This window comes from Balaenoptera physalus, assembly GCF_965194825.1.
Source record: "Balaenoptera physalus genome assembly, chromosome: 7".
Taxonomy (NCBI): domain Eukaryota; kingdom Metazoa; phylum Chordata; class Mammalia; order Artiodactyla; family Balaenopteridae; genus Balaenoptera; species Balaenoptera physalus.
The window spans coordinates 6,638,203-6,659,984 of NC_138886.1; the positions used below are offsets into that span (position 1 = coordinate 6,638,203).

Here is a 21,782-nt window from a genome sequence, read left to right on the forward strand (position 1 = left end):
GTGGCAGGCACGAGGAGATGCCCAGCTTAGGAGAGCAGTTTTCAAGCAGCACAACACTGTTGTCCCAGTAAAGAAAAGCACCACTCCAGACTGGCGAAGGCCTTTCCAGTACAGAGGTTCACCCTTTTATTTGTGACTGAAAACGCCCCCTAAGGAGGAGCCACAAGGCACAGCCAAGAGGGAAGCTCCAGGCCTCTCCCCTCCCTGCAGGCTGTTGTGGCGATCACGTTAAGGGCACCAGGGCCCCATCGCCAAATAGCACTCGGGACGTGGACATCCATCCACTGCACCACTCGGCAGGCACCACGTAGGCTCAGCGCAGGCAGGAGGGCGCTGAGAGCCGCAGGCTCCGCCGGCCCAGCTCCGCTCCCTTCCCCTCTGGAGGTATAAAGTCCTCAGCAGCCGCTTTAATGGTTACTCTCTTCCTCTTCAGCCAGCCAGGCCTGTGGCAGGAAGGCCAGGTGGTGGTACTGGAGAGCAGGGAATCCCACTTCTGATGGGATCGCCGGATTCCCGCGAGGCGAGCACCAGGGGCCCAGGCAGGGGTCGCACTCACTGTCCCATTCAGCAGCACCCCTCCCAACTGGGTCCCCTTATGCCTTTTTAATAAGAGTCTGTATAGTGAGTGGACGGCAGACAGGTGTATTTAGCGGCCCCGCTCGACACTCCCGAACCGCCGAGGTTGAGCTTGTGGACCTCACCCGGCTGCCAGCCCTCCCCCACCCCACACTGGTCCCTCTCTCCTGCCAGCCCCGTTCATCTTAGGGCTAAGCTGTAGACGTGGTAGATCTCGTCCGGAAGGTTCTCCTGCCGCTCCTGGGCCAGGAGGCTGAGGCCCGCGCTGTGGACGATCCTGTGGACCACGTCAAGGTCCCGGCACACGCTGCTGTCCACATCGTCCAGGATCACGCCCTCCTGGGCCATGTTGTCTTTGATGACGATGATGCCATTGGGGCGGAGGCCCCGCTTGCAGCGCCGCAGGAACTCGGCCAGGTGCTGATCGGTCAGGTGGCCTGGGGGAGGCAGAGGCCGTCACAAGGGAAGGATGCCAGCCCCTCCACGCCACTGCGTGTCCACTTGCTGAGCACTTATCGGTGCTAAACACACAGGGCCACTGGCTTTCAACAGCCCAGAGGGGTTTACCAAACCCCATTTTAAGAGGAAACGGGCTCAGAAGTCACCTATCCAAGGGCAATCACAAAGTATGCTGCTGGGATTTCACCCTGACTGGGTGACTTCCAGGCCGTGCCCAACGCCTACACTCCACCCGCCCCTCCTAGGCCTGGATCAGCGGAGTGTACCAAACAGAGTTCCTTCCCTACGTTACAACTCCTAACAGGCTTTTGAGGACCACAAAATACAGGGCGAATCCAGCGTGTTCCCCGCAGGCCTGTGCCGCCCACCTGGAGGAGGTGGCCTGCTGCTAGGTCGGCAGCCTGAGGAGAGCACTCTGGGTACGCCGTCAGGCCAAGCGCGTGCAGGACCGGATGGTACGCCAGGGCTCGCTCACCGCGAGCAGCAGAGGGGCAGCCAGGGCTTCAACTTTTCCTCTTACTGAAAACCCCTTCTTTATGAAAACTCATTTCCACATTCTTTGAATGCAGTAAGTTATTGATAATTAAAACTTTTCAACAAGAAAATCTGTCCCCAAATGGGTCACAGCAGGTATTGAGCTGAAACAAAACATGGAAGCAAATGAACCTTCTCGGTGGAGTCCTGGGGAGTGCAGGGAGGATTCGAGGGACCCCCACCGGCCGCCTCTGCAGCAGCGCCGGAGCCTCAGCTCCCAAGGCCTCGGGAAGCCCGGCCTGTGCGGTGGGAGACGTGCGGGCAGGCGGAGAAGGGGCGCGGGATGCTCACCTATCACCCACTGGATCCAGATAACGTCGTAAGAGTGAGGCTCCGGGCTGAAGTCCTGGAGGCCGCAGCAGAAGAAGTTCCTCACTCTCTTGCCCTCCTCACCCAGGTAGCTCTTAGCCTTGAGCAGGAAGTCCTCCGTCACGTCCACCATGTCCACTGCTCCGAAGAGAGGCAAGAGCAGCCTCTTGGTGATCCTTCCAATGCCAGCGCCGCAGTCCAGGGCATACGAGGTGCCCGTCTTGTTTGGGCCTTCCTGAAAAAGCAGAGAAGGCACTGACTATAAGGAAGGGTTAGACAGCCAGAGGGACCCTGTCACTGCGAAGGGGCCTTTCCTCACGAGCCCCTGGCACTACTCAGATCAGGCCTGGGCACAGGCCGGCAGCTGGCACTGGTGGGGCCGGCAGTGGGCGTAAGCACAGCACAGCCTTTTTCTGGGCCACATGTTTCTAACATGAAAGCCAACCTCCACTTAGGGATGTTAACTCAAATAGGTGCGTTCATCTCCTGTCACTCCTGAGACCCCATTAAAAGGACAGCAGCAGAGAGAGAATAAAGAATTCAGGCAGTGAAAGGAGGGAAGAGGGCACTCGGTGAACAGATCTGGGAAGACGGAACGCGGGTAGAGCAGGGGGCAAGCGGCAGCCTCGGTGTTTGCCGAGGGAAAGGCAGGGAGGCTCCAGCCATGGCGATGCCAGCCTGGCACAGAGGAGGGCGGCAGGGCAAGGAACTAGAAGCCTGTGTTGGCAGAACGGCCAACACCCACAGCCCAGATGCTTGCAAACACGGCAGGAGAGCAAAGGTTTTGCCTCTGGAGAAACAGAACGGTTTGTGAGAAGACTGCTCCGTTGTGGCACCGAGAGGCCCCAGCGCGCCAGCCGCCTCCTGTCGGGTGACCTGGAGGCAAAGCCTGTGAGCCACCCCGCCCCTCCCGCGCTTCAAGGCCTGGGTCGTGGACACGACGGGGTGACCCTGCGGCGGCGAGTGTGAAGGTGGCGCCCCACGCAGAGCAGGCAGTGCCATCAGCGCCACAGCCTCTCCTCCGGGAGAGCACAGCAGCCCTGCCTACCCTCAGAAACCTCTGCAGGAACTTCCGGGAGCTGTTGATGTCGATGCTGGAGATGTGGCCGTACCCCCCGAGCATGCCGTCCACGGTGGCCGGGACCTCCTTCCAGTACGTCTTGGCCTTGGAATAGAATTGTTTCTCGTCCTCGATCACCTCGCTCGTCATGCTGTCGCCAGCCACGTCTCTGCTCAGGCACCAGACTCAGCAGCGGCGTCCCCTGAATAAAAAAGGAGGGAGGCAGCCAGGTTGAGGGCCCTGGGCTCCCCGCATGCTTCTGCTGGTCACTCGATCCTGCCTGACGCAGAGGAGTGGCCAGTGTCCCCCAACCTGCTTCTACCCATTAGAGGGCACTGCCTCCCGTCTCTTGCATTCAAGTCATTTTGCAAAGCTATCTTCATGTCAGAGCGGGAGACCCAGAGTCCTGGCTTCTAGTTCTTTCCTTACCCTACATGACACCTGACTCAGTGGCTTCTGAACCCAGGGTACAGAGAACCCCGATCTACACTTAAGAGAAAGGAAAACAAAGCAAGGAACCCAAGCCTCCTACAGCGGACATTCCGGCTGATCCCAGCAGGGCCCGAGGAGCCCCACGCCTCCCTTCCTCTGTCGCGAGCACAGAAACAAGCTCACTGCGGGGTCCAGTCCATGGTTACCCATGAGCCTGACTCTGTGCCAGGTGCTGTCTGTGAACAGCGAGACGGCCAGGCGGATACACACGATCACGCGTGTGTGAGGGCTGCGGAGAGGTACGAGGTGCTGGCAGAGCACAGGTGTCAGGAGAAGCGACACACCAGCTAACATCAAGGATGAGGAAGCGTTCGCTCAGCAACGAAGAAGGCTGCTCCAGCAAGACAGGCGCGTGCGCTGCCCTTCCAACGGGAAACTCGGGGTCCTAAGGGTCGTATTTACTAGTTCAGACTTCACGCCAAAGAGCAGCGAGCTGGAACTACTCTAGGTGAAGCAGGGAGTGGCCTGAGATGTGTGCTTCTGGAAGGCTGTGTTGGCAGCCGCGTGGGCCACAGGGGAGAGTGAAAGCAGACGGCCGGGCCCTGATGGCAGAGCAGAGGCCCACCGCGAGCGCCGCATTCAGCCAGCTGGGCCACACCACGTAGGGGATGGAGGGTCACACCTCTCCCGAGGCACCGCGCTCATCTACAGACGCTCACCGTGCGCAGGGCTGTTCCAGCTGCTGTGAGGCTTGTCCAGATAAAGTTCAACACCCAGAGGCTTACAGCAGGGGAGACAGGGAAGAAATGGAACCAACGAGAACACGAGGCAGAAACGAGGACTCTTCGTTGAGCCAAAAAGTGCTATGGAAACTTGAGGGATAGAGGAGTCCCTTCCGAATGACAGGCGGGGCAGCAGCCAAGAGAAGGCCGGGCCCGGAGGACAAGGAATGCTCTGGAAGGGGACAGGGACAGAGCAGAGGTGGCATGGCACGCGTGCCACACAGAGGGCTGGGGATGGCCGGGCTGGCTGCAGTGTGGACAGAGAAAAGAGTGTGGGAGGTGAGCCCGGCCTGGCAGACGGGGGCCTGGAGTACAGCGCCCTGCGTGCAGCCTGGGGCCGTGGGTCCAGTCTGTCAACAACGGGAAACTGATCAGCTGAGTTTCTGAAGGGCAGGGCTGTGCGGGGACCCAGCCTGCGGGGGCTGAGCGGCGGCGGTGCGGGAGCGGCAGGGCCGTGCCAGGAGGCAGGACGCACTGCGCACTCTTCGCTGGCCACTGGACCCTCACGACTCAGCGCGACCCAGGCACCCCACGAGCCCCGTGCGGAGGAGAGAGCCGACGCACACGGTGGCATCCTACCCAAGGTCAAGGGGCCCGTGCGTTCGCCGAGCCCTGGGCCTTCCCACGTGGGCAGCTGATTTTCAACACAGGGTTCCACTTAAGTGTCACCTCAAAGAGGCCTTCCCTGACCAGTCTAAGGCGCCTTCCTCCAACACGCTTACCCAGTCCCCGTGGCTGCTGCCTTCCGAGTGCGTATTTCTAGCTGAAATGACACTGTTTACTGACCGTCTGGCCTCCACTGGAATGGAAGCCCCCGAGGTAGGACCTTGCCTTTTCACCACTGCATCCTGGCACCGAGCCACAGGAGTCCCTCGGTGCAGGGGTGAAAGCCCCCCAGTCCCCCAGGAAAGCTGTGCACGTCTGTGCTCCCGGGGGCTCGCTCCACCCCCTTTACAGTACTCCACGGGGCTGTAGTTAAGTCACTGACCTCCCGGTACGGTCCTCAAAAACAGCTGAAAACCCCCTAAGACCGAGAAGTGCGTTAAGAGCTTCAAGAGAAGTAATAGGAAAGTGCCCTGAGGACAAGCATGGACCTTCCACACGTAACTTAGAGACGAGAAGGAGCGAAGGGGAACAGAACATGGGAAACGCTGAAGATTCTCACTGCCATGTCTGTAGTTAGCCTCCAACATACACCTGTACTCTGAACTTGTCCTGGAAGACAAGGAACCTTCCAGAAGCAGCAGGCCCACCCCAGCCAAACAACTCAGAAACGCTGCTCCCTGATGCAATTCCACTTCTGCCACGGCCAGCCCTTTCTGGAGACGCCCGCCAGCCAGTGGGGGCACCAGGGGTGGGCCTGGCCTGGCTGCTGGGAACAGATGGGAAGGGGGCCTCCTCCTCGTGCCCGGACCCGGCTCCTTCTGTGGACCCGGGCATTCCCCAGGAAAAGGGTCACACACTGGCCTTCTGAGGAACATGCCCCACCAGGGCCGCCCTGAGACCTGGACTTTGCCACTGTTTCCACCCTCCGTAGACCCCTTCCACTGTGCCCCCAGAGACCCCTGCTCCACCCCCTCTTCAGGTTCTTGAATCAGCTCTCAGACGGATCCCCTCCCTTCCCTGTTCAGGTGCAGGGCTTGGGACTCCAATGAGGACGGTTCCAGTTACGGCACCAACCCAAGAGCCCTTTGGGGTAACAGGCTGGGGGGGCCTCAGTTCTAAATACTGCCCCCCACCCCTGGCTCACGGCAATGTCCCACACTCGTGTCCCAGCCCCTGAAGCTACTACCCCCAGCCCACAAGGAAGAAGTGGCACGCTGCTTGTGAGAATGAACTCTTGTTCCAACCTTGAGGAACATGACAAGCAAAAGAATGTGGAGACCTGCCAGTCCCCAAGAACGCCAGCTGTGGCAGAGTAACTGTCACTGTAGCTCCCTGAGAACGGACAGGAAAGGGAGCCACCAGCTTGAATGTTACCATGGAACTTTACTGGGTTTGGGGGTATGTGGATGTGGTCTGAAAGGCCAAGCAGGCTCCCCAGCCCCTGCCACTAGGCACCACAGCAACCCTTTCCCAGCCCCTCCGCCGTCACCCAGCAAGGACAGCACCAAAGCCGGCCACACAGCAATGTTCCCACTCGGACGAGCTCAGCGAGTTCGGCCCTGTTCCCCTCACACAAACTTCTGGTTTTGTATTTGTGTCTATCTCCCCACTGGACTGGGAACTCCTTAGAAAGCAGTGGCGACACCCTGAGATGTATCACTGTATTTCGCTTGCGTCTCATGTAGCTCATAGGTATTCAACAAAGTTCCCTTCCGATCAGATGAACAGAATAAATCCGGGGCCAGACGCTTCCCTGGCTGTACTCTCTCTGCCTATCTGTCTGCCTTCCCTCCCAGGAGGCAAGCTTCCAAGGCCCAGGGACACTACATCATACACCGTTAGCCTAACACCTGCTACAAGGTGGGTGTTTACTAACTGGTTGCTGAATGAATCATAGAAGGACCTTTGTGCGGCTAGTCGTTCTGCACTTTTAAGAAAATCCTACAGACAAAAATCGAATCATTCAAGCCTGATATCACTGAAGCCCTTTACTGACGATACAATTTTTTGCTTTACCAAAAGCCTTACAACATGATTCCTTTAAATGTCAAGGTCCCCCGAATAATCCAATTTACAAGAATTACACTTACGGGGAGATTCTAGGAACAAGCCAGGGGAGGCACATCTAGGCCAGGAAATGGCAAGTATTACTTTGACATTTGTTCTAACAGCTTAGATTCATTAGTAAACATGACTTCTGGGGCCCTGTGTACACTTTGCCTCCCAGCGTCCAGATTGAGGTGGGCAGGAGGTCCCTAGGGGTCAGAGGGAACGGCGGGGTTGTCAGTCAAACAGCAGGAAGTCCTCCTACACTCTGTCCGGATCACAGTGAGGAGCCGCATGGCTGCAGGGACAGGGCAGGGGCCTGGGCAGTCTGGCTTCGTGCGCTCTGGGCTAGCTTGGAGGGGAAGTGAAACCCTTTGCTCATGGGGAACTTCTGCTCCTCAGCAAGTGGAATGTGCCTGTGAATCCTTCCTGATCATCTGGCCCACCTACCCACGCCCCCTCCAAGGTGTTTAGGGCCACCGCGGCCAGCCGCCCCAGCTATTACTCTTCTCCCAGGATCCATGGGAGAATGGTGTTGGAAATGTCACCATCAGGCTCTGCAGGCCCATCTCATCCTCCTCATTTTACCGGTCTCTAAGGAAAAGCCTGGAAGCATCGGGAGGCAAGAGCCTGCCTGATGTTACCTCTTCCTTCCCACACCCTCGTGGACAGGGCCTGTTCTCCCTGGCTCTGTGTGGACAGCCGTTGGACTTCTGAGAATGGCAGGGTGTTCTATGAAAAAGAAAGGGAGGGAGGGAGTAAAGAAGACCAAAAAAAAAAGGGGAGTGGCGGGATTTAAAAACAAAGGCTCTGAGTTGAATGAACCAGGTCTGAATCCTGGCTCAGCTTCTCACTGGCTGTGTAAGCTCAGATAAGACACAACCTCAGTTAAGTGTCTTTATCTATAAAATGGGAACAGCAACATTGACTTTATAGGAAGGCTGTGATGATTAAACGTGGATATAAAAGCGTAAAGTGGGGCTTCCCTGGTGGCGCAGTGGTTGAGAATCTGCCTGCCAATGCAGGGGACACAGGTTCGAGCCCTGGTCTGGGAAGATCCCACATGCCGTGGAGCAACTAGGCCCGTGAGCCACAACTACTGAGCCTGCGCGTCTGGAGGCCGCGCACCGCAGTGAAGAGTGGCCCCCGCTTGCCGCAACTAGAGAAAGCCCTCGCACAGAAACGAAGACCCAACACAGCCAAAAATAAAAAAAAAATAAAAAAAAGCGTAAAGGGATCCATACACTGCTGGGCATGCAGTAATCTCAAAGTCTCTGTCAAATGAGAGTCTCATCAATTCTCTCTGCCAAGTGTGAAGCTCTAATGAGAAAATGCGCTGAAAGGCCCTATAAACCAGAGTGTTGGCCACACCTAAGGGATTATTACTGTTACTGCTGGGTGGTCTTTCCAGTGACTCAGCTCTGCCAATCGGCAGAGGGGAGTGAGCTTCCCATCCATGGAAGCACGGAAACCCTGCTGGTTTTGGTGACTCTGTCTTTGTGATTCTACGGCTTCTAGTCTCCACCAAAGCATTCTACATGTACTTCAACCCTCCCACAGTCCCTAGTTCACAGAGAGAAAAACCATTCCACTCATGGAGTGATGCACACACACAGAAAACCAGCAACAGAATAAGGACGGAATCCAGACTTCCGACCGGGTCAAGGCCCTGGTTCTCCCAGGGGTTCATCCCATCTCACTGGGCAGATTCCATACATCCAGACCGTGTGCAATACTGCCCAGCCCCACCCGCAAGGCCTCTGACACCAGCTGGTTCTATGCCTTATTGTACAGAGAAACCACGGTCCAGAGAGAGAGATCACACAGTTGATGGGCAGCAAAGCCTGGGCCTTCTGATATGGCAGCCTCTCTGCCAACAGGCTGACCTTGGCTCCAAGGGCTTCTCGCGGCGGGCTGTCTTTTGAGCGGCACCTATGTTGACCCCTAACTGGGGTCGGGTCCAAGGTGAAATATGATAGCAACGCCGATGTAACCGGGCACTGCCCTGTGCCGACTCTGATCTGAGCATTTTACTGAATCCTCACACCCACCCTACTAGTGGGTGCTCTCCTTACCCGTTTCTCACAGGGGAAACTGAGGCTCAGAGAGGGAAAGGAACTGGCTGCGGCGGGGGCCGGCGTGGGGGAGTGCCCTGATCAGGCTTGGGGGGCCTCGGCCTTCCTCCTCCCACCCCACCTGGGGCCCCGGGCCGGCCGGCGGCGGACCTCCCCGGAGCGCGCACGTGGGGCCCTGCCGGCTCGCGCCCGGGTCACGTGAGGAGCCGGGGCCTCAGGGCGCCGAGGCGGTTGGGGGCCGGGGCCTCCCCTCTCCCGGCGGCCGCCGTCCCCCGCTCCACCTCGCGCTACTCACCCCACGCGGGGGCTCCTAGGACCCGGGAGAAGAGGACGGGGAAGAGGAAGGGAGGGCGGAGGCGGCGGCGGCGGCGACGGCGGCGAAGACCCCACCAGCCCCCGAGCAGCTCCGCCTAACCTCTACCAGACGCGACACCTCGCGGCGCGCGCCGCCTTTGTCCGCTTACGTCACTTCCGGGCTCCCGGGGGCGGGGCCGCATCGGGCTCCGCCCCGCGACCGGCTCGCCCCGCCCCGTGGGCTCCGGACCTAACTCGAGTACTGACCCGGGAAGAGCTCCCCAGCTCTAAAAAGCCGCAGCGCCGACTCTGTCCCGCCTCCAGCTTGTGCACCAGCTCATTTGGAGGCGGCAAGGCTGGACTTTTAAAAACGAGCGTTCTGTGGAATTTCCACTGGGTGAAAAGGGGAGGAGGAGCCTTATGCAAGCCTTAATCCCACCGATAACAATTAACATCTTAAAATATACAGATCAAAAAGGAAAAAAAAGGAAGAAAAATACCCTTGACAGTGCCAAGGGGTTGCCACTCCAAATAAGCAGAGCAAATCCATGAAATTTCTGTTCCCAAAAGGTTGCCCTCCCCTAGGCTCCTCCCATACACAGAAATTCTGGAGCGGTCCCTGAAGCAGCCTTGATGGAAATGAGAGTTTGCAGGTAGGTAGACCCTGTGAACCTCTCCAAGCCTCAGTCTCCACTTCTGCCAGATAGATGGAATGCTCTGAGGGTTAAATTTGTGGGATATTGTGCGTCAAGCCTTCTGCCCTGTGCTTGGAGCCAGCTCTCAGTAAATAGAAGCTGATTCATAATATTCATCACAATATTCATCTATGTCATAATATTCACAATATTCATCATAAGTTCTTTTTTCCTAAACTGACATCCTGGCTTAGATTTACAGTGCCTTCCTCTGGGCGTTGCACAAAGGAGGGGCTTAAAGTGTGTTTGCTCTAATGAAGTGAAAGCTATGGGGGGGGGTGCCCTGAAAACCCCCACATGCTTTTGAGTCCCCCAAAACTGTCCATATTATGTGGCATCCTCGCTAGGGCACTGCAGGTCAGACTTGGTTCCCCTGGCCTGGGCTCCTCTCCCAAGCTTCATTTTCCATGTCTCTACGGCAAGGGGATAAATCTTGGGCAATCTCAATCTGGAGGTTTCTATAATCTTTGGGGGGCAGCTCTGAGCCTAGCTTTTTTAGGGGTGCCTAAAAATCCACCCCTACCTTTTTTTCCTGTCAATAGAAGACAAACTCCCTTCCCTACACCTGGACTCCAAGGCCTTTCCAGGTCTGGCCAGTCCACTAACCTCAAAGCCTCTTGCGTCTCTGAATTCCCAAGCCTCGCACATAGTAGATGCTCAATAAATGTTTGCAGCTGGAGGCCTCCTTAGAAATCATCTAGGTAGTCTGGTGTTCCTCATCCATTTTTTAAAAACTCACATACCCTTAGAATAAATGTAACAATTTCTCACCTTCCCCACTCAATATTCTGTCTTCCCAAGGAGGTATGCCCTTCCATCCCTGGTTGAGGAGTATTTGCGGAAATATATTACATTGTCTGGGATGCCTCCTCCAGGCAGACATCTTGTAATTTGAATTCCAAAGTCATTTTTTTCATTTTCAAATTGTAAAATCCTACCAGGCCAGTGAAATTACTGGTCCAAACTACACTCGTCCCCCATTCAAGTTTTACAATACAAGCGTTTTCCCTGCCCCCTCCCAGCCAAGAGTCACAGGTGGCGCCCAGCAGTCCATTTTACCTTGGAGAGAAAGGAGCGATTTATCCAGCACCACGCAGCAAGCAGGAACAGAGCATGGACTCACAACTGGTTCCTCGTAGTTTCCAGGCCCACCGCATTCTTACTACCCAGCCTTCTATGGAAGTTCCACCTCCAAAGCCACCCAGCCCAAACATGACCCACCTGAGCCTCCCAGCTCCAGATAGGGTAGCTGAACCCAGGGCCCTCCATCCCTGGCTTGGGCCTGACTGCCCTGGCCAGGAGTCCCACGCTCCCTTGTGACTGCAGCCTTGGCATCCTGAGCACAACAGCCCTGCCCTCTGCCCCCAGCCTCAGTGCCCACTTCGCCTTGGGTGAGCGGTGCATCATAATGACCCTGAAGAGACCATGGAGGCAGCAGGGAGGGGCCAGCAGATGGACCAAGCCGGGAAGATGGGCTCTTCCAAGGAGCAGCCCACCTGGTAGGGGGCTCTAAATTCAGGGGACCATCTCCGGCCCCGCCCCAAAGCCCCACTAGGGTGAGTGTGACACTAGAAACCAGCTCAGAGCTGACAACAATCTGGGAGTGGGGTGTGGTAGGGAGGAAGCAGGCTCTGAGAACCCAGTGTCAGAAGTTGGGGGCGGGTCTGGGGCTCTGTCTCCCAAAGGGGGAGTTTGTTAAAAATATGTCTTGCCCCACCCCAGACCTCTGAATCGGAATCTGGGGCATCTGTATTTTTCACTAAGCTCCCACCCAAGGGACCCTGGGGCTCCAGAAGGAATGGACAACTGCAGGGCAGGTCACCCTTTCAAGCTGGTTCCAGCTTTCCCAATTCCCACCTCAGCGCTAATAACAGTAACAACACGTTGAACACTCCAGATGCTAAGTGCTCTCTACCATGTGGTGCTGTTTCATTCTCACAAAGGAGCAGGCGCTGGTTTATCCCCATTCTGCAGATGAGGGCACTGAGAGCAGTTAATTAATTGGCTTGCCCAAGGGTACAGCTAATAAGTAGTGGAACTGAGTCTAAATCCTAAATAATAATTTTAAAATATAATAACAGCAGTAGCTAGGCTTCGTTGAGCACGTACAACGTGCCTGTCATTATTCTAAGCCATTTACATGTGCTCGCTCATTTAAACGTCACAGTAACTCAAAAAGTGGGTACTCTCACCGTCACCGTTTTTCAGGTGAGGAAACAGAGGATCGGGACGCTCTAGCCTGAAGCCACTTACCGTCTGGCGAGCCAGGGGTAGTAGCCCCGAACCACGCTGCCCCGCTCCGGGCGCTATGGCCTGGAGGCTGGTCTACGCCCTCCTCTCCACTTCACACGGCACCGCCCCCACTGGCGTGAGGATGCCCTGAGCTGAGCGCAGGGCCAGACATGCCCCGGCGTCGCCGCAGCTCCTGTGCCCAGCAGGTGGCGCCCGAGGGGCTCCCCGGCGGTGGCGATCGCAGACTGAGAGACCCGCTGCTGCCGAGGCTGCCGCTGCCCGAACTCCGAGCAGCCTCTGGCGCGGGGGCCTCCGGGGGCTCCAGGGCTTCGGAGGGCGGCGCCGAGTGGTGGGAGGCCCCCGCGTGTGAGTCCTCGCACTCGGATCCCGGGGTGGGCGTCAGGCGCCCCCGGTCGCGCCTGCCCGTCCTGCCCACCGTGGCTCAGCGGGCGGCGCGGAACCGGACAGGGCTGAGGTCGCCGCTGCTGCCGCCCATGCTCTTGGCCGGCGAGCCCCGGGAACCGGCTCCCCGGGCCTGGACAGTGCAAGGACCCCCGCAGGGGCTCGGCCAGGGAGAACCCCGACTCTTTGGGCGACCTCCTAGGAGAGTTCCCCCCCAGCCGGTCCCGGCAGTTCCTGCGCCAGCTCAGGGTTGAGTCTGCGGAGCAGCCGCGACCACCGAGGGAGGCCCCTACGGCCCCCACGGGGGGAGCTGAGTCATCTCCGGTGGGGGTCCCACCACCTGGCATAGAATAATGGCAGTGTTAGCAGAGTATGCCTGGCAGAGTCCTGGAGATGGCAACCACCCCTTGAGGGCGGGTCTACCACTGCCCCTATTGTACAGGTGAGTAAACTGAGGCCCAAGGCCATGCAACCAGGAAGAGCCTGGTAAGGATGGTCCCCAAGAGAAGGCTCATAACTATTTCCACCTCCTCCTGGCTCCCAGCATCCTCAGCATCACAACATCAAAGGGGTGTGTCAGAACACTCTGGAAGTCCTCCTCAGTGTCCCCGCTACTCCTTCCTCCCAGACCTGGGGTAAGTGTCAGTGACCTGCTGGTGGGGACAGGGTTGTCATCAATGCTCTGACGATGGGGGACCCTGATCACTCATGCCAGGTGTGGCCTATTTGTCTTCAAGGGGCCAGTCATTGTACTTCAAGAATAGTCTTAAGAAGATTTTGCTCCATCACATACCTGCCCTGGGGCCCTTCAGGAGAGATCACTCACAATTCACCACGGTCGAGAAGACCAATCAGTGCGTTATGGGAGGATGGGGTAGGCGAGTGGGGAAAAAGAGCATTTCTTTCCTCTGCCTTTCACCCATGAATGTATCCATCTGTCCACCTATTCATCCATCTGTGTGTCCATCCATGAATCAGGTCTTCTCCCAACCTGTTCAAGGAGCATCCATCAACATCTATGAATCCATCCACCCATGAATCAGGTCTTCTACCAACACCTTCATAATTCATCGATGAATCCATTCATATATTCATTCTCCCATTCACCCATCCACCCTTGCATACATCTTATCTGTGAACCAGGTCTTTTACAACCTATTCATGAATCTCTCCATCCATCCATCCACTCATGAATCAGGTCTCCTGTTGATCCATTAATCCACATATCCAGCCAGCCAGTCATCCAGCTATTCCCAAATTCCCACAATTCTATCCATCTATTCATGAATCCAATGATTGATCATCTACCAATCCTTCCATCCACTTGTAAATCCAGGATGCTATCCATCTTTAGTCTTGAAGCCATGTACAAGTCTACACACTCATCTACATAAGCATTCATCCACCCATGCATCCATACATGTGCCCATCCTCCTGAGATCCAATCCTTGTATTAAGACCTTTTCGGAAATTCCCTGGTGGTCCAGTGGTTAGGACTCGGCGCTTTCACTGCTGTGGCCCAGGTTCAATCCCTGGTCCAGGAACTAAGATCCTGCAAGCCATGTGGTGCAGTCAAAAAAAAAAAAAAAAAAAGACCTTTTCATTAATTCATCTATCTGTCCATCCACCTACCCAGCTACCCAGTCTTCCATCCTTTCACACAACCCACCATTCATTCATCCATTTCTTCCTCTAACTTTTATTAGCTTTTACTATATGTCAAATATCGGGGGAAGTAAAATAAGGGATGGGGGTAGGAAGAGCCTGGGCATTAGAGCTTAACTGGGCCTAGATGCTGTAGCTCTAATGGAGGGGGAAAAGAATGCAGAACTAATTCCTCCTGCTTAAACAGGCTTAAACATGGATGAAAGGTGAACAGCATTGCCCATGAGTTTGAAGACCAGGGAGAGGAAATACACTAGACATGCCATTCCTTCTCATCCTGGACCCATGGCAGACAGTACTAACTGATCACAGCACTTTTCCCCCACTGAGCCTCAGAACCCTTCCTGACAGTGCTCCAGGCAGACACCACCAGTGGATCAGAGTAGGTGCCAGAAATGAAACACATTTGCCAACCCAGGAACTTTAAATCAATCAGACCAAATAAACACACTACTTCTCACAAGATATAATAAATAAGAGTATGGAACTCATTATCTCGAATGTAAGCAACAACAGGGATGGATACCTTCACAGTGTTTCACATTCAGGAGCTAATTCTTGAGCATCTTGAGGTGTGTGGCGTTCCCTAGTAGGCCCTGCTGGAGACAACTGGGTGCATTAGAACACGCTCCAGCAGCATTTGAGAGGAGAAGCTGAGATTTCAGACCGGTGGGCACAGCTGGGGCAAGCCTTTGGCTGGTCCTGAGGCCAGCACCAAGCAGGCATGGATAAGCAAACAGCTGGTGCATAACTAGGTCCCAATGCCTGTAGCCGACACTGTCTTGGCCATCTCCTGGATGCCTGGCTCTTCAATGGGCTTATGAAAAGCGTCCCCTCTGTGTCCAAACGGACATAAAGATGTGGTCAGATAAATGGAGTCAGATATATCAATAGGCATTGTACGTAAGGTCAAACGTGGCATTTCTGAATAACAGAGCTGTGGATGGATCAAGCAAGCCCTCCTGCCAGCCTTGCTCTGGAGGCTGAAATTAATAAATGTAACCATAACAGATCCCCTTTATTGAGCACAGGTCCCTTGCCAGGCCCTGTACCAGATGCCTCACGTAAGTTATTTGATACTCACCAGACTCTTACAAGGATGCTATTATCGTGTCTACAATACATAGTACATAATTTAAAGGGGAAAACTGTAAAATGGAGACTTGAGGGCGGTCTGCCCCATGTCACAGGACTGGGAAGGGGCATAATTGAAATTGACGATTATAAGAACAGTTCTCAGTTAGAGGTGCTTACCCTTGGCCCTGCAGACCCTGGCGGGGGTGGTGGTGCGGGGGACAGTGCTTTTCAGTCCCTATCATCTCTTCACAACCCTGTACGGTGGGCACAACAATGATCTCCATTTTACAGACAAAGAAACTCAGGCTCAAAAGAGTTAGAATTGAAACCCAGGACTGCCTGACTCCGGAGTTCATATCCTTATTGTCTCTGCTGAATTGCTTGATATATAAGAGAGCCGGCTCTGGAACCAGAATTCAGATCTCGGCTCCACCCCTAACCAGCTGTGCGATCTTGGGCAAGTTGCAAAAAACAAAAACCAAAAACCCTCTGTGCCTCAGTTTCCTCATCTGTAAAATGGGAATAATAATCATGTTTCACAGGGCTGTGTGGGTTTGGTGGGCTGATGCCTGTTACATGCTGGCGCCATTGCCTGAAGGGCAGGAAGTGCTCAGGAGAGGCCAGCTGTGATTGTCAGGATCCCACAGGGAGCTCCGGCCTGGTGGATGTGTGTTGTCAGGGTGGCATGGGGCGCTGGGGGCTCAGGCCCTGTTCCTCCCCTGCCCTTCTCATCTCTCTCACCAGGCCCCACGCTACACAGGCCCCCAAGCTCAAGGCTGTGCTCACCCACAATTCCTTGGGGGAAGGCTCAGGGCACCGCAGGCGGTGTTGCCCTTTCCGCGTGCGGTTTGCGGATGAGACGCTACGGGACACAGCGCTCCGCTACTGGGGACGCAGCTGTGCAGGTGAGCAGACAGGAAAGGGAGCTCCAGGACTCCAGAAAGTTCCTGCCTGAAACCTGAAGAGCAGAGGCTGTGGCCCTGGGTCCTGGGAGTTAGGGGCCGGCCAAAAAGCCCAAGAGGCCATTGATCCTGTGGAGGAGGCCCTTGAATTGGCCCCTCCAGAGGCTGTTAGGGTGACCTTCAAGTACCAAGTAGAGGGTCTGAGGTCCAGCAGAGGTGTCCCAAGGCTGCAGCTGTGGCCCAGGAAACAGTGGCTGTCCAGGCCTGGCCACCACGGAAGGATTTCTCACTGCCAAGCGTTCCCACACGCTGTATATGCCCACCTTGGAACCCATACCCTCAGCCTGCAGACCCCGCACATGGCCTCCAGGGGCTGGAGAAGGTAGGAACAAAGGCACCCGAAGCATCTTTTTCCCATATCCCTGAAGGCAGACCTCAGAGGCCTGGCTTGGGAGGTGCCCAGAAAGTTCTAGAAGGTCACACCTCCACGGAAGGCTGGCATTGCCTGGTCCAGCAAAGAAGCTAGGAACCAACCACCAGGCCCAGGTTCCCAGGCAGAGCTTTGTTCATGTTGGCACAGTTTCCAGTGTTTTCTGAAGTGGGTGTCAAGAGGCGGGAAGAATACACGTCCTTGCTCTGGTATGGTCTTTCCTAAGGCCTGCTTTCCCCATCTGCCCAGCCCCTTCTCTTCTCAGGATCCAGCAGTCCAACGGCCTCATCTATTTATTAAGCACCAACTGTGTGTGCTCTCAGGGAACAGCTGCCCCAAAGCCCCGCTGGGGGCAAAGCCCTCAAAATCCAGAACCTTGGCTGATTCAGAAGGAACCCGACCCATCCCCCTCAGGGTCACAGGAAGTTGGAGGTGGAAGCAGCAATTCTGCCCAACTTCTGGTTGTTCGATGGGGCAGCCAAGGCCCTGAGGGCACATGACACAGCAGCTGAAGAGAGAAGCCAGAGTGCCCCCTGGCCACCCCTGCGAACACAAGGAAAGGGGGCACCTGGAGAAAGTTTCTTGGGAATGGCAGTTGGCTGGCATGGGAGACACTTCCTTGTCAGCCACTGGGCTGTGGTCATAGCCCAGAACACCAGAGTGGCGCTCAGCGGCTGCTTCCCAGCCCTTTCCATCCTCAGGAATTCGGGGTTCCTGACCAGCTGGAGGGGCAGCTGTTGGACAGGAAACACTCTCCATCCTCGTAGGATTCTCTGCATCGTCTCTTGGATTCACATGGTGGGGCGACTGGCCTTCCCACTGTGGGAAATGGGGCCCATTTTGGGCTGAAGCAGGAGTGGGGGTGTGTGTGGGGGGGTAGGGGGCACAGCTTCGGTAATAAAGGCAGAAACAGTCATGCAGGATAGTTTTAAAACCAGAGCCTTCCCTGGAGGCAGCCAGAAGGCACTGGGAGCCTTGGGTTGCCATGGAGACAGGACTCTGCCCGATCTTGCCTGCCAGAGGGAGGAGGAGAGAGGGGGGTATAGGTGCCCCGCCCGGGTAGAGATCTCACCCGTGCTCTCTCTCCTCCAGTCCGGCAGGGCATCCTCGAGAACAGGACAGCCAGCGGGTCAGCAGCGTCGGAGCAGGTGTTCGGGAGTGTCGGGAGATGGCTGGAGAGTTTGCCCAAAGCCCTGTATCCCAGGGCCAAGGAGGACACCATGGCCAACTCATTCGGCTGGGACTTCCCTGGCCTGTGAGGCTCTGTGGAAGGGGACGGGATTCATGCATCTCCTCAGCCTGTAAACCTCCGCGTCCAGCTGTGGTCGGGGCCCTTGAGGGCTCTGCCAGCCATGGGTGGACCTGGGACTCAGGGTCCACGCAGTTCATGGGCTCCTGACCCCTTAGGTCCACCCTGGAGCCGAAGGGCCACCTCTCTGAGGACACCTCTATGAACAGCAGCCTGCCCTTCATCCCCAGAGGCAGCGGGGGGACCTCAAAACCTTTCTGGAGCAGGTGGGCAAATCGCCCTGTTCCTGGAGCCAGAAGCTAGTGAGCAACTGCTGGCAGCCAGCCACCTGGAGCCCCCCTGCCTGGTGGGGGGGGTGGTGCCCAGTGGGGTGGCCAGGGCTCTGGGTAAAACCCCCGTACGTGCTCGGCTAAGGGGTGGGCTCTCAGGCCAGGCTGCCTGGGTTCAGATCGCAAGCTCCTAACTTTCGATCGGTGGGGTCTTTTTCGTGTCAGTTTCCACATCTGTAAAATGGGGCTGACCACAGTGCCTGCCCCCTCGGGCTGCGGTGTAGAATCCCCCTGGGCCCAGGGAACCCCATCTCCTGCCCAAAGGCCCCCAAAACGCCCAGCTGGTTCTCCTTCTCGCCCTAGGAGTCCTTCCTGCCCAGCTTGGTGTTGCACACACGGTCCTGAAACAAGGCCGCCCTAAGGGGCACCAGCTCCTCCTGCCGTCAACATCACGTTGCGCTCAGAGGTGAATGGCTGCTGGTGCCCAAGCCCAGGTGTGGACACGGGTGAGGGGTGAGGAGAGGCCTTCCCTGACCCACAAATAAACACACATCCCTGGTGGCTGGTATCTGCTATCAGGTCTCCCCCTACAAACCTCTCCTGGTTGCTGGTCTTTGGGGGTCCTGGGCCAGGGGGAGGGCAGGGGCAGAGTCACAGCTGGGATGAAGATGGGGGGGCAAGGCATCTTCAGGGGTCAGGCTTGTTCCAAGTGAGCCCCTCTTCTGGGAGGTGGGAGACCCTGCCACACACCTCAAACCTGGGACCAAGCCTCTGTCAACCTAGATCAGCCCACACCTGAAACAGGCACCTGCCCCAGCCTCCCCCAGCCCAGCCTCCATCTTTGATGGGAACCAAAGGCTGCTTGCGAACCTCCCCTGTGGGGTGAGGGCATCCAGACTGTGGCCAAAGGGACAAACATTTGTCTTCTGTGTTCCCCAGGCCAGGGTCTCATCTGGTCCCTGGAGGGCAAGCATCTGGGTGGGCAGGGGTCAGATGTTTCTCTCCCACTTAGGGGGGCAGTGTTCAGAGTCACACAGGCGGTGGCGCAAGACAAGGTGGCAGGAAGTGCCTGGAGCTTTTCTGACCGCTGCACTGACCCAGCAGTGCCACCCCCATTTGCCTGTCTGCCAGGTTTGGCCCTGCCACACACCTGCGTTCCAACTGCTGGGCAAAGTTTGGCCCCCTCCCCTTTCTCCTAGAAGCAGCGCTTTGGCTCCAACCCCTCGCCAAGCCCGGGATCGAGGTCTTTATCGCCACCTCCTGGCCAGTGAAGAAACAGCCACGGAATCCACACCCAGACGCAGTGCTGAATAGGAAAGGCTGGGATTGGTGTTGGACCGGCCGTGGGGATTTTAGGGCCACGACGGGTTGTGGATGGGGGAGAACTGTTTCGAAAGAGGGCCCTGGCTCCAGAAAAGGCCACGGATCTACCAACCCTGTGGGGATGGGATGGAGCAGTGCTACCATTCCCCTTCACTGGGGAGTGTAGTGGGATTTCGATCCCTGGGATGATCTGTCCCCTCCATCCCCACTTTCTGGACTTTCACCCCTCCCCCCCCCAGTACTTCTATTTCCTGGAGAGCCTGCGGGTCCCGGAGGCCTGATTCTACCGCACCTTTTCCTCGTGGCCTTGCACAGCCCACCTCGCCCTCTCCGAGCCTCAGTTTCCCCGGCAGAGCCGCGGCGGACCCCAAACCGGCCACCGGCTGCAGCGCCGCGCCGCGCCCACGCGGGGGCAGTGTTGGCCTGGCTTTGGCGCCGCCCGGCGCGGCCGAAACTTCTCAGCCTCTTGCTAAAGGGTCGGAAACTTTTCCCCTCGCGCGGTGCTCGCGTCTCCGGCCCCGCGCCGCGCCGCCTCCTTCCACCTGCCCGACTTCGCTGCCGGACCGCGGGGCGGGGAAGGGAGGCTCCCCAACCCCCAACTTCTCTTTCTCGCTTTTTCGTTGTTCAACCAAAAAACTGCTAAGCTTGCAACAGCGCCGTCAGCCACGAGCACTGAAGATTGAGTCCCACGTGCAGCGCACAGGGGCGGGGAAGGGGGCGGGGGACGGCCCTGCGGCGTCGGGCCTCCCAAAGCGGGGCGGCCGGACAGCGGCCTCCCGGCGGGGGCCTGTCCGGTGGGGTGGGGATGGGGACCCGGCAGGCGGCCACGCGGCGTCCCGCAGCCCGGTTTCTCGGGGACCCCTCCGCTCCCCGCCCCCCCCGCCCGCCCGCCTGCCCGCCTGCCCGCCTGCCCGCCTGCCCGCCTGCCTCGCCCGCCTCGCCCGCCTCGCCCGCCTCGCCCGCCTACCTTCCGCTCGCATCGCCCCCCTCGCCCCCGCCCCAGCCCTCCATTTCTTCCTTCTCTCGCTCCGTTCTCCTCCCCTCTCCTTCCTCCGCTCTCTTTCCCTCCTCCACAAACATGGATTCTGTGTCAAGAGGACCTTGAGCGGCAGCCCCGAGCCTCCCCTCCCGCCCCTGCCAGCAGAAACGCAGGGACACACAGGGACAGCCGCAGACAGGCCCCCGGAGACGCGCCCCACGCGCACACCACACACTCGTCGCACACACACGTCACACACGCACACAGACAGGCACCACAAACACCTCCACACCCACACCCACACGCATGCAAAGACTCACACCACGACACTTAGAAACCCCACATACTCACAGAGGACACGCGCATGTCCTCCCCAGCTAGGGTCTCCCAGCGACCGCACCCCGACATTCCAGAGTCCACTTGTTGCCTTGGAGGCCGCAGACGCAACCTCCACCCCAGCCCTCTGTAGACCTTCCCAACATGCCCCTGCCCCTCTGCAGGCAGAGCTTGAACTTGAATGTGGGGTGACCAAGAAGGGGGAGAGGAGGGGAGGGAGTGCTGCAGGGAGGGGATGGACCCCTCCCCAGGGTCCCCATCAGGGTCCTTTCGCTGGTACATTTCCACTCAGGGCTGGCAGGTGGCCAATCCCGCCTGGGCTCCTGGGAGCAGTGCAGCGGGAAGGCTGGGGAAGTGGCCGTGGCTGGAGCTGGTGCCCCAGCTCTTGCTCCCTACAGCCTCAGAGCCCCCCTGAATCTCTGGGGGTGGGCAAGGCAGGCGTACCCCCCACCGGTCTCCTCCAGTTCCTGTCTGCCCTTAACACTCTGTGCAATAGCAGCTCGCACCCCATTCCATCTCCCACCCACACCCCGGCCCTGGACAGACCGGGGCCAACCCAGGCTGGGGGGCAGTGGGAGCTGGTCTAGTTTTGGGGGTGGCGGGGAGGGAGGAATGACTCCCAACCCAGGGCAGAAGGAAGTGATGGGAGAAGCAGGAAAATCTCTGCTCCTTTCTCCCGGCGGTGCCCACCTCACTGGGCCTCTCCACCCGCTGCAAGGGCATCCCCTTAGCTCCTTTGCAGATAAGGAAACTGAGGCCCAGAGAAGTTAGGGGGTCTTGCCCAGGCCGTGCCAAGCGCAGGAGCCGGAACTGGGACTAGGCCCACGTGTGTCCTATGCCAGTGCCCAGCCTTCAGCCACCCACACCCGTGTCCTCTCACAACCATTTGTCGCTGGGAAACCGAGACCCAGAGAGGTGCATCTCTTTCTCAAGGTCACTTCGTTTTGAAGGGTTGGAGTCAGGATTCAAATTCAGCAGGAAGAGGTGCCGATGTACAATCCTGGGGCTCCCTCGCCCCAGGGCAAGCAGGGTGGTCTGGAGGACCCTTCC

General features: G+C 57.4%; 2 protein-coding genes across 10 annotated transcripts; one reads left to right on the forward strand and one right to left on the reverse strand.

Annotated features, from left to right (window-relative positions):
• Window positions 1-99: 99 nt before the first annotated feature.
• Window positions 100-20,909, reverse strand: NTMT1 (N-terminal Xaa-Pro-Lys N-methyltransferase 1). Of its 7 annotated transcripts, none has more exons than XM_082468245.1 (4): window positions 20,748-20,909; window positions 2,927-3,140; window positions 1,861-2,113; window positions 100-1,013 (listed from the first exon to the last, which is right to left on the reverse strand). In XM_082468245.1, exons 2-4 carry the CDS (start codon window positions 3,086-3,088, stop codon window positions 757-759), a joined length of 672 nt encoding a protein of 223 aa, XP_082324371.1. In that variant the 5' UTR covers window positions 3,089-3,140; window positions 20,748-20,909; the 3' UTR covers window positions 100-756. The 7 variants fall into 7 exon arrangements, with proteins under 7 accessions (XP_082324371.1, XP_082324370.1, XP_082324372.1 ...); XM_082468244.1 differs by lacking the exon at window positions 20,748-20,909 and adding an exon at window positions 9,175-9,333; XM_082468246.1 differs by lacking the exon at window positions 20,748-20,909 and adding an exon at window positions 8,880-9,145.
• Window positions 9,444-18,655, forward strand: LOC309663768 (uncharacterized protein C9orf50). Of its 3 annotated transcripts, none has more exons than XM_082468254.1 (6): window positions 9,444-12,466; window positions 13,047-13,137; window positions 15,989-16,149; window positions 17,669-17,831; window positions 17,984-18,091; window positions 18,458-18,655. In XM_082468254.1, the coding sequence occupies exons 1-6, from the start codon at window positions 12,271-12,273 to the stop codon at window positions 18,513-18,515; spliced, it is 777 nt and encodes a 258-aa protein (XP_082324380.1). In that variant the 5' UTR covers window positions 9,444-12,270; the 3' UTR covers window positions 18,516-18,655. The 3 variants fall into 3 exon arrangements, with proteins under 3 accessions (XP_082324380.1, XP_082324382.1, XP_082324381.1); XM_082468256.1 differs by having other exon boundaries at window positions 17,669-17,705; XM_082468255.1 differs by lacking the exons at window positions 17,669-17,831; window positions 17,984-18,091; window positions 18,458-18,655 and adding an exon at window positions 16,826-17,179.
• Window positions 20,910-21,782: the final 873 nt, after the last annotated feature.

Bases quoted from the DNA above. Each gene is read 5' to 3' on its own strand.
- NTMT1 (XM_082468243.1), bottom strand. From the start codon at position 3,724: ATGTTAGCTGGTGTGTCGCTTCTCCTGACACCTGTGCTCTGCCAGCAC. The intron at 2,114-2,990 runs GTACGGCCACAT...CTGCTTTTTCAG, and splicing joins GTGGACGGCATGCTCGGGGG to GAAGGCCCAAACAAGACGGG. The intron at 1,014-1,860 runs GTGAGCATCCCG...TGCCTCCCCCAG, and splicing joins CTGGATCCAGTGGGTGATAG to GCCACCTGACCGATCAGCAC.
- LOC309663768 (XM_082468254.1), top strand. From the start codon at position 12,271: ATGCCCCGGCGTCGCCGCAGCTCCTGTGCCCAGCAGGTGGCGCCCGAG. The intron at 16,150-17,668 runs GTGAGCAGACAG...TCTCTCCTCCAG, and splicing joins CTGGGGACGCAGCTGTGCAG to TCCGGCAGGGCATCCTCGAG. The intron at 17,832-17,983 runs GTGAGGCTCTGT...CTGACCCCTTAG, and splicing joins GGCTGGGACTTCCCTGGCCT to GTCCACCCTGGAGCCGAAGG.